An 11,789-nucleotide genomic window follows, 5' to 3' on the forward strand; every position below is an offset into this window, starting at 1 on the left:
ATGTTGCTGTTCGCACTGTGTAAGTGCGAAGAGATATTTGTGTTCAGTCGAGGATGGATTACCAACTGGTGAGTTCGTTTCATGCATGATAACACATTTTTTCTTAAAATCGTAACTTTTATGTAATATTAAAACAAACTTTGTGTTGTTTGTCACTATAAGTGTCGGCATTATGCTGGTTTTATATAATTTCTATGTATTTTACGGTAATTAAAAATTGAATACAGGGAGTTGGGAATAGGGAAATTATTTGCTGTAGCAGTTTTAACAATGATTTTTGCAATGTTTATGGTAAAATCCGGGCCCCCATTGTCCCTATTTATTACTATCATAGCAAAAAAAACGAATAAGTATTGCCGAGGTTGATCCTATTTGGACCTTCCATAGCAGTTTGTTCAAACATGTCTAGTCTTGTCCTGGTATGAGATAGCAAAGAATTTTAATGAGAAAAAGAGCTACGTCTGATCAGCTGAATTAATCTTTTACGTTCATCAGTTACCATTGACTTAAAGTGGTTCGCCTATGATCAAAATGCAGTTGGAACAGCTGTTGTGTGTTTATTATGGGCCACCCTAGTGTTCATATCATCATAACCTAATGGTAAATCACCCCAACTTCCGCAATTTGGGCCATAGAAAAGCACACACGCAATATACGCACTTGAATTTTGCAGTTGGTATCATAATCCGTGAAGAGTTGAAATTATAACTTCGCTACACGTATGCATCTACGTCGGCAGGCCTCCCTTGGTATGATATGTCCACCGGGTATTAACAGACTTTCCAAATTTATAGGTTGCATTACCCCACGAACTCGTCTCGTGACCACAGCCGATGTGCAATCAGGAAATACGGTTGTCCAAGTGCCGGTATCGTTACCGGTTGGGACGCTTATCGGTGGCACTACCTTCAACGTACTCACGCCAGATCAGATCCAACACTTTAAGCCGATGATCTGCGTGGACAACAACGGTTTTGTATCGGGCAGTACGGTCGTGGGGGACCTCACCGGAGACCTTAAACCAACGCATATCGTAATCCAGCAGCAAGGAACGGACCAACAGCAACAAGTAACCGCAACACATGACGAGCAGAGCCTTGTGGACCACCAAAACCAATCACAGCAGGAGTATCGGATGGACAATAGTGTGATAGATCGACTGAACAGTCTCGATGTCCTGCCAGTGCGGTGCAAAACGACAACCGGGGATCTATATAAGAGCCGGCTCGGTTCCGGGGGTCGTGGAAAGTGTATTAAACATAAGGATGCGTGGTATACCCGAGCGAGTTTGAAAACATCTGCGGTCGAGGGTCGAGTAAAGACTGGAAACGATCTATTAGGTACGGTGGACGGAGTTTGCAAGCGTTGATCGACGAGGGAATTCTGACACCACACGCCACCAGCTGCACGTGCTCAGCGTGTTGTGATGATGAATCAGGTAAGTCTGTCGCTGTGAATCCAAATAAACACTTAAATAGTTGGTTGTTTAAAACGTTCGTGTACTCAAAACAGTCAAAACTTCTTGGATTGGGTATCGTCCTGTCGTCCCTATAGCTGCTAGCTGTTTGTTTGTTTGCCCCATTACTTTATTTTCGGTACACTTACCCTATATTTTTTTTTTTTTTCATTTTCAGCTGCCTCTGGTCCGGTACGATTATTTACGCCCTACAAGCGAAGGCGGCGTAATCAAATAGAACCAGAACAGCCAGAAAAGAAGAAAAGAATAATTGTAAATAATAATACAAACACTAGTAATAACAACATCCACATCAACAATATTAGCAACAGCGCCATCAGCAACACGAGTACTACTACAACCGCCGTAAGCCAGCAGAATACCACTGTAAGTCATCACCATGTTGCGGCTCAGCAACAGCAACAACAACAACAACAACAGCAGCAGCAGCAACAGCAACAACAACAGCAAGTGCAACAACAGGTCCAACAGCAGCAACAACAGCAACAAGTTCAACAGCAGCAGCATCAAGTACAGCAACAGATTCATCAAGCTGCAGCTACCATCAACGCAACTCCCATTATCACCAACAATACCAGCACCACAACAACGACCACCACGGTAAAGGTAGTCCAGCAGGAGCAACAAGAGATTGAAAACGAGCTCGCAATCGCCACCAAAGAAGAACCATGGCAAACCCTTACCGAAGGAATCGAGAGTGCCACCGAATACGTCGATCAATCGACTCAGTGTAAGTGTACGCCCTGTAGCAGGTAAAGGCCGCAGAGCATGATGACTGTGTACTTCCATCGTTAACTTCAGCATTGTCAATCAATTTGTTCCTTAAACCATATTTTTCTCTTGCAGTAATAACGGAAACGAATCTACCGTTTGAAAAGCTGAAAGCACTGTGCTCTCAAGTGTCGAAGGCCATGCAGGAGATGAAGAAGTGCATCGGTGAAGCCCGCGAAGTACACAACCGCCAGTTGGAGCGATTACAGCGTGAGCGAGACGCTGCCATCCTGACTGTGACGCAGCTGGAGGAGCAGAACAATATCAGTAGTCAATTACCACCCGGTTCAGTTCATGCCAACAAAAAGGTAATTATTCAGTACATCAATCGATGAGTTTTATTCTTTAAGATAAAATTTTGTTAAACCTACCCAAATTTGAATTGTTTTCTATACATAGTAGGAGAAATTGCACATTGAAATAAAATTATGGTTTTTCACTTTAAGCGAATCTTTCCTCAGAAAAAATCTGAAAGACTCAGTCAAGTAAAAAGATCCCGCTGTTTAGACCCTTCACAGAGAATCAAAATGTTGTTAAAGTCAGTGGACAACCTTATAATTATTACGCTGAGAAAATGCAACAAAAAATTGCAATTCCGTTGCATATCACCCTACTTTTCATTAAGAGTATGGACCGGACATCATAACGGCTTACTTTCCTAACGAAAGAAACAGTACTGAAAAGTTAAAGTAGCAACTGGTGAGCTCGTTTCATGCTTGTGGTAATACATTTTAATCGTGGGAACTTTAAGTTTACACACTCAAATTTTGTTCGCGAGCTCGGCATTTGAAAATGCTGGATCAACTCGGCTTCTGCGCCCTGGGCTTGGGATTATATTTTCCAGGGAGCGATGAGTTTTGATAATTGATCGCTGTTGTTAGTAGCTTTGATTAGATGTTGGGTGAATTTCAAAGCAATGGCAACCTTTTTATTACAAAATTTAGATTTTGTCTTCTGACCTAAAGATTCTGGTTAAACTACTGCATAGTACGGCTATCACTCATCAAAATTACTTTCACTTCGGGAAAATATAATTTCAAACTGGCGAGAAGATTACAAACTGAGGGTGGGTTAGGAGCACAGTCAGACCCTTGAATGTGCAATGTGGGGTAATCATTGGGAATGCCATTGACGGTTTGTAATCTTCTACGAGGTTTTCGAAAACCAACAGGGCGCGTGCACCGGGTTGCGGATAGGAGCAAAGGGAGATCAATAGCATCTACTTAAAATAATAGAGCAAAAAGCCGTTCCATGATTAGGTAATGTTTAGCGATCTTCTATGGTGTTCTAGTTCTATAAAATTCTTCACTCACTGAGAATTCTGGCCTTGATAATATCAATAGTGCTAAACATAAAATAAAACCTAATACTCAATAAGTACAATGTAGTTTCAATGTAGTAATAAATGAAACAAAATCAATTTTCTATACTTGACAAGGTTTTGAAGACAATCAATGAGTGAAAAAACTACCTATTAGAAAAGCCACATCAGCTAAGGCTATACATATACAAATGTTGGTCATAGGGTCATGGCGAGCATTCGGTATGTATGTCTATGACTGATTCTGATCTAATAGGGGCACTAGAAGACCACGCGGACAATTTCGAAACAAATTATTTTTATACATCGGTCTTGGTGGGGATTGCTTATCAAACCTTCCGGTCCGCCTCATAGTTACGTACTATTTGGTGCTGGGTGTAGTTCTTGTTTTTCCAGCTGTATTGAAAAGCATGAGCCATAGTCTTTGGCATACAATCGGGTCTTTCTTTAGCAGAAAAGAACCGAAATGTCTATCGACGACCGGTGATTGCTAGCAGATATAGTGGAGAGCTTGTCTTGATACGTTCATCGCTTCAAGCTAGTTGAAAAACTGAATACACTGATTGCCTGTCGATCAGAGCCGAACTAGGCATAGATCGTCTACATACATCTGAATCTACATGTCTCCGATGTATTACATCGTTCCAGGTGGGAGTTATCTGATATGTGAATATGGTACCATAACAGAATTTTCCATCTGAACGAAGTGATAAATCATAATATTCCGCAAACTGTATCACACATCTACAGAATGTATTGCGTGAAGTTAAGACACAGCAGAGTATTGGGTACATAGGACCAAGTCCCTGCCGGGTGGCGCGAAACTGATGAGCGATAGACAATAGAATCAACAACACTGCCATAAGGGATAGTAAGCATGTGACTATTGTCGAAACTATGATTAGGAGGCAAATCAACATCCCAAGATCAAATTTTTGTTACAACCCAATGTAGGTATTATTAAATTAGGCTGTAGAAAATGATAAATATCTGATCACTTAGGAACCTTGCAACAGGTAATAAATGCCCGTAGTCTGTTTTATTCGAATACACATGTATAAATTGTTAAAATTGCCGAATCATACGCGGAATTTATTAAACGGATCATGAAATTAGGACTGAAATCATAATGATGATAGATTATCAACTTTCCTTTCGTCTTGCTATTTGTTACCGTTAGAATCACCAAACTGATTGGTTTCCCACTACTTACACCAATACAACAGCACGAAAACTGAAGTATTATAATCGCGCGTTGGAACTTTCAATATCCATATATTACATCAATAGTGAATTCTTGTATGTAGCCAGTATAAATAACAGAATCATCAACTTCTTGAACATTCTTCAACTGAAAACAGGATGCTTGTTTTATCAAACATGCTCAATCTGCACCTAAAATCTCGGATCCAAATAGTTTTCTAAATAAAAATTGTATCTAAATAAAACGTGTAGGCCAACAAAACATAATTGAGTAGGAGTTTACAAGTTACTTAGCACATGAAAAGCAGTTTAAATTAATCTATTACTAGATCAACACTAATGCTCACATTTTTATATTCTCATTTCATCATGGTCCTCATTGCTCGAGCGGAGACGAACACCCTGGAGATGGAAAAATCGACAGCGCTACGATAAGGAAACGTAACAGATGAGAAACTATCGATACATTTATCAATTATAAAACCCCGTTTTAATGTTAACACTTTGTTTCTGTTTTTTCTGTTTTTTTTTCGTTTCAGCAATCAAATAACCGAACCAACTCTACTATCTTTTCGTTTCTTCTTCGTTATACTTATAGTCCTTCTGGCACTGAACCGAGTGGTGCGCCTTCCGCTTTCTTACTGGTGCTGTTTTTCCTGTACATTTGGCATAGTGTCGGAGGTGGTGTACTGTATTTGCTATACAACGCACTACTTTCGATATTGTGCTTGGCGTGTGGGGAAGCAGTACTAGTGGTGAAGCGGAGGGCGCCATTCGGTTTAGTGCCAGAGGGACTAAATCTATTTAATGTATCTGAAGCTTGTGGGACCGCTTTAATTCCGGCGCCTGCTTGTGGAAGATCCCGGTGTGCTAAACGGTATAGGACATGTTAACGGGGGAGGCTTGGTAGGTCCTCACCCAGCCCGTGTCTAGATGGGCGGATAATTGTCTGCCAGGGTGTGGATTGAGCAATTACAATTACAATTACAAATTATTTTTATACATCGGTCTTATGATCCGAAAGGCTCAGCTATGCTGTAATGTCATTTTTTAAGCTATTCATTAGTGCTGTTTAATTGTTTATTATTCTCACAAAACTACATAATTATTCATTACTAATCACTGTTCCTAATTCTCTCTTTCTCACCTTCTTATCTGTTGCATGATTATGATCATTACTAATATAATGCATGAGCATGCACAATAAGAATAATTTCAGAATTGTAAGCAGTCAATGGATAACTGGATAGAATAGCTTCGAAAAAGATGCTCAAAACAGAATAATTCTGGTCAGGGAAGTATGACCATCATGAGTAAGTAACACATTTCATTTTAATAATATCAAATATTTTTATATAAATCAGCACCCGCCAATCAGTGAACTGAATTATAATTTGATATCTGTACATGATAAAAACAGATAAAGTTTGTACAGTTGTCACCATCGATTGAATTGCGTTCTTTATAGTAATGTTCAATCATTATCAAAAGCTCTTAAAGCGTCGCATCGTGCCATAAGCAGTTCTTAGCATCACTCTCATATTGTTATTACTTTGTTGTTTATTAAATTTATATAAAGCGATCAGCTCATTCTTTCTTACTTGTACAATTGTTTGAAATTTTAGTAAATCAAACCAAACTTCAAAACTTAAATTAAATTGCCTCAGCACATTTACATTTTGCAGCATTAATCGCATTACTGTGTCAAGTCTTCTCCAATTTCCTATACCCTACCCTAACCCTTCCTATCATTTCCGATGGTGTTCATGTGGTCCGCATAGACTATTACGGCCATTACCTATCCCTGCCCCCGGCTTTGGACTGACTTGCGCTCTCATTGCCCCACCAAACGCTGCAAAATGAAAATGAATGAATGAAATTTCTCAAACAATTTTTAAAAATACAAAAAAGTTTCAAAAGTCATAAAAAACTTTTCTTATATGTGTGTTATGAGTCAAGGTATAAGCCAAAAATAAAACCATTTTGATTTCCGAGCTGCGAACAAATACACAAAATTCTAAAGTGTACCCCGTCTGAAGGCGGGGTTGGGTATTTGAGGGTTAAAAACACTAATGAAAACTAAATAATATTCTGAGGCTAAAAGTGCCTCAACAATGATTGTTTTTCATTTTAGCTGAGATTTCAGTTTGTGAGATGCCGAGATTTTCGGTTAAACACGGTAGATAAAACTTTTCACAGAAACCGAGTTAATCAGTTAAAACTATTAAGCCGAGATGACTGCCGAGCGCTCGGCTGTGCGGATCTCGGTTTCCAAAAGCCGAGATTCGGCATATTATTCTAAGTGTGTATGTAATTTTCGAACAAACTAAGAATGGTTCGTCACTTCAAGTATCGGCATAAACCCTGCTTGTTTTACATAGCTTTCTTTTTTTTCATTACAAAAATATGAGTAGTTCGACATTTTGAATGTCGACGTGTTTTCTTAATCATCAACGCAAAATTAGTTTTTCATAAAAGTCGTATTTTTCCTCCTTATCCTACCCATGGATCACCGCCGATCAAAGGTGACTCCAAGATCTGTTTTCTTCCTCACTAATAAACACCTTTCCCGTGGCGATTGTGGAGATGCTGAGGTATTCTAGGGTTTTAGAAGCAACAATCATTACACCCTAACATTCCTTCCCCATCTCAACTGACTGTAAGGACTTGGCCGGCGCTATTATTGATCAATAATATGGGATCTGCTAAAATGTGCACTTTGAGAATAAGCGGAAAGGCCCATCCGTGGTATTCATTTGGGTCGAAGTGCAATTCTTACCAGTTACGATCAATCACGGAGTAGCAACCATTGACATTTACAGTCAGTCTATGCTATGCCATGTAATCAAGTACATTTTCGACCAAAGTCTTTTTTTTTTATCTAGATCAGCATAATATGTTAAGTAGTTGATGTTTAATTAAAAGGCTTTTAAAGATAAAAAGGACTTACAGTATGCTTTTGAACTATTAGAACGATAAACCTAGGGTGAAAAAGGGTGATGCTAGATTTTGGTTCGGTAGATCTTATCTCGTAACGCACCATGTAATGGTGATGTACAGTATCGGACATATAAAATGCACCAAAGCCCATACAAAATGGTCAACTTCAGAAGGCTATATCTCCGTAGTTTCTCAACCGATTCTTTTCATTTGTTCTGTGACGAACTACAAATTACCTCAATTTTCGATAAATATTACAAAATTTGTGTAAAAAATATTGGTTCAAACGTTACAGATCGGTTTTAGCTTTAAAAATGCACCAAGACAAAAAGTGATGTATCAGACAAACTATGCGTCGTATCCTTTCGGTGTCTTCAGTGCATTTGGTCCTTATCACTCAATGGACAAATGCGCTTAAGACACCAAGATGGTTCGATGCTTAGTTTTTCTGCTACATATGTTTGTGACTTGGTGCATTTTTTATGTCAAAATTCAGCCTATCTGTAACTTTTGAATCAATAGTTTTCACACAGCTTTTTCAATAGTTTTCGAAAATTGAGGTAATTTGTAGTTCGCCACAGAAAAAAATTAAAAGAATCGGTTGAGAAACGGCGGATTGTACCGGCCGGATTCGAGGTGAACACCATTTTTGCGGGATTGTTGTCCGGCATTCTCACAACATGTCCCACCCATCGTACCCTTTCAGCTTGTGGAGTCCGTAGTAAGCACGACTTCCGGCAATGATGCGTCTTCGAATTTCTATGCTGCAGTTGTTATCCGACGTTACCAATGATCCGAGGTAGACAAATTCGTCCACAACCTCGAACTCATCTCCGTCGATCACCACGCGTCTGCCAATGCGAACTCTATCGCGCTAGGTTCCTCCAACCAGCAGATATCTCGTCTTCGACGTATTTACCTTCAATCCAACCCGGTCTGCTTCACGTTTCAACCTGGTATACTGTTCAGAAACCACCTGGAACCTTCTTCCGACAATGTCCACATCGTCAACGAAGCAGATGAACTGGCTGGATTTATTGAAGATCGTGTCCCGCATGTTGAAGCCCGCCCGTTTCATAACACCCTCTAGCGCAATATTGCACAGGAGGCAGGAAAGACCATCGTCTTGTCAAAGTCCTTTGCGTGTTTTAAACGGGTCCGATAATGCACCCGATATCTTCACACACTGTACACTATCCATTGTTGCCTTGATCAGTCTAGTCAGTTTCCCGGGAAAACCGTTCTCGTCCATAATCTTCCATAGCTCTTCGCGGTCAATGGTAGGTATACGCCGCTTTGAAATCGATAAATAGGTGGTGCGTAGGAACTTGATATTCGCGACACTGCGACACTTTCGGAGGATCTACCGCAACAGAAAAATTTGGTCTAGGAGGTGAACCAGCATTCGGCTGGAAGCCTCTTAAAGACAAAAAAAAATTGTTGGTCTGTTGTCGATCGCCCGTCCACAAAACTGGCTTGATAACTTCCCACAAATCTGCTTGCCAGTGGCGATAGACGGTGGAAGATGATCTGGGAAAGCACTTTATAGGCTGCGTTAAAAATGGTGATCGTTCGATAGTTCTCACATCACTGCAATCACCTAGATATCTAATTTTTCGATCATCATTGGAATTTTTGGAAATGTCCACCGGTTCGGAGTTATTTCGGTGGCTCACTGGGTCAAGTCGGGTAAAAATGACTACAACTTCCTTTTCAATTAACTTTTACCTAACTTATCAGTATAAATCTGATTGCAATTCAACTTGTTTTTATAGTTTCGACTACAGACATGGGAGAACTAAATTACACAGCCAGCTTTGGCCTAAAGTATGTGTTCGGTTATTTATGGGACCTCCGTGGAACCGCCCCAAATAGGGTAATTATATTTTTCTTCGAAACTGGTAAGTTGGTTGAGTCAGATTTATACAAATAAGTTGGTTAAAAGTTGATTGAAAAGGTAGTTGGAGTCATTTTCACTCGACTTGACCCAGTGACCCACCGGAATAACTCCGAACCGGTGGACATTTTCAGAAAACCCAATAATGATAAAAAACTAGACATCCAGGCGATTCCAATCCTACTAAAACGAAAGCAATTCGTCAAGAATTGCCAAAATGGCAACGATTTCAACTTTTTCCCATTTGATGAGCGGATACGGGTTTAATCTGCTTACTATAATCTTGAAAAGTAAAACAAATCCTTCTAGGGATTATTTCTGATAACCTATGAAACTCGTCCAGAAATTCGTTCATAATTTCAATGAGTGATTTCTTATGAAGACCCTTCAAAAAATTCTAGGAACTTATCCTTTCATCAAGGGAATTCCTGCAGTTTTCCAAACATTTCTCGTATAATTACACCAGCAAATACTACAGATATTGTCCAAGGTAATCCTGCAGGATATTATCCAAAATAATCATACAGTGATACCTCCATGAGTCGATGTTCCATGACTCGATATCGACTCATGGAACCATACTAGAAACAAAATTTCATGGTTACTATGATGGTTCCTAGAAACAGCTTTCCAAAGGATTGCTGTTCCATGACTCGATATTTCCATGAGTCGATGGTCCCTTCAATATCGACTCATGAAGGTTTCACTGTATATGAATTGTATGTAAAAGTATGAGCCGTTTTATATGACAGTCTAGATACATTTTGAAAAAAAAAATGTAAGTATATAAAGTGACTTATTTTGTCTAGGTTTACACTTCCTGAAAATGTGATTAATATCTGTTCAAGATGGCCAAACACTACCACAGGATGGAAAAAAATAAAATTGAATGATTATTTCTGTATAAGTCCCTAGTTATTATATTTTAATCGTTCCACTTATTGTTTCAGTGTGCCAACTGCAATCGGGAAGCACTGGCCGAGTGCTCGCTCTGCCGGAGAACGCCGTACTGTTCGACCTTCTGTCAACGAAAAGACTGGATTACGCATCAAAACGAGTGCGTGCGAAGTACGCAGGAAGCTACGCATCAGATCATGCTGATAGTGGATGAAACTCAATAACCTTTAATTTTCTAATTGCGACCTGCGGTTCGGCGTGGTTGATGGGATGAGAGATCTGGATCGATTCTCAGTGCTGCTGCCATTACGGTACCTTAGAAGCGAAAGGTATTTATAGTAATGATTCGGGGCAAAATCAGTCAGCAGCACCTGTGCACCACTGTTCGCCGCGGCTCCTCGAAGGTTTGCCATCTTCGTTGGTCGCAATGTATCAATGGGCAATGTTGCCAAACGGGCGGCACACTACTATTGAAATGAAGAAATTTTTATATTTAAATAGCAAAGTTTAAATTTTGTTTTTTATATCTAAATGTGGAAAACGAACAGAACTGGATTCACTCAAAAAAGGGACTTATCGGTAGAGGCCGAAGTGATCTACCCTGTTCAAAGTAGATTTTTTGTTTTCTTTTTTATTAGGAAATTGCGAGGAAGTACATATATATTTAATTATTAAAGTGTGTACGTAAGAACACGAAGAGAAAAGAAACTTTATTTAAAGAATAATTATCATTTGAATAATAAGAGACGTTAACTCTTAATTTCTGTTATGTTTGTTTTACTTCGTTTATATCACATCACTATTTTGTTTGAGCTTCCGTTGTATCGTAATTAAACGTTGTTTGTATTATGTTCAGATCAACCTATTCAAATCCAATATTTCCAAGTAACTTCGAAACAGGATTAGAGAAGTACTTTTCATTAAATTTTACATTGTTTAACACACATTGTTAGGATGTATGTCATTGAGAGTACCCTGTATGATGTAGTAGCAATTATTTCCCCTACAGATTAAAATTCCCGTTGTATATAAGTACCGATCTAATCAATAACTGACCATGTTCCATAATGGAACTCAATTCTCACTTAATATTTCCCAAAACCTTCCTTTCCCTTCTCAAGTGAAAGTGCATAGTTGTCTAGAATTAATTAGCCATAATTGATTGTGAGAAAATGGAATTTAGATAAATATATTCTCGTGATCGAATATCGTAAGTGACAGATGTGCAGGATTGTGGTTTGTGAAGCATAAGTTGAACTTATTTTATGAGTACGAAAAGTCGG

At 39.2% G+C, this 11,789-nt stretch overlaps 1 protein-coding gene across 1 annotated transcript; it reads left to right on the forward strand.

Moving 5' to 3' along the window:
- Positions 1-11,266, forward strand: LOC110675146 (deformed epidermal autoregulatory factor 1-like). The gene is given in 6 exon segments (XM_021839528.1): positions 1-19; positions 795-1,274; positions 1,277-1,438; positions 1,635-2,207; positions 2,324-2,556; positions 10,560-11,266. Coding segments are annotated over 6 exon segments (1,638 nt in total). The 3' UTR covers positions 10,731-11,266.
- The last annotated feature ends 523 nt before the right edge of the window (positions 11,267-11,789 follow it).

Source organism: Aedes aegypti, chromosome 2 (assembly GCF_002204515.2).
Source record: "Aedes aegypti strain LVP_AGWG chromosome 2, AaegL5.0 Primary Assembly, whole genome shotgun sequence".
In the NCBI taxonomy this organism is placed as follows: Eukaryota; Metazoa; Arthropoda; class Insecta; order Diptera; family Culicidae; genus Aedes; species Aedes aegypti.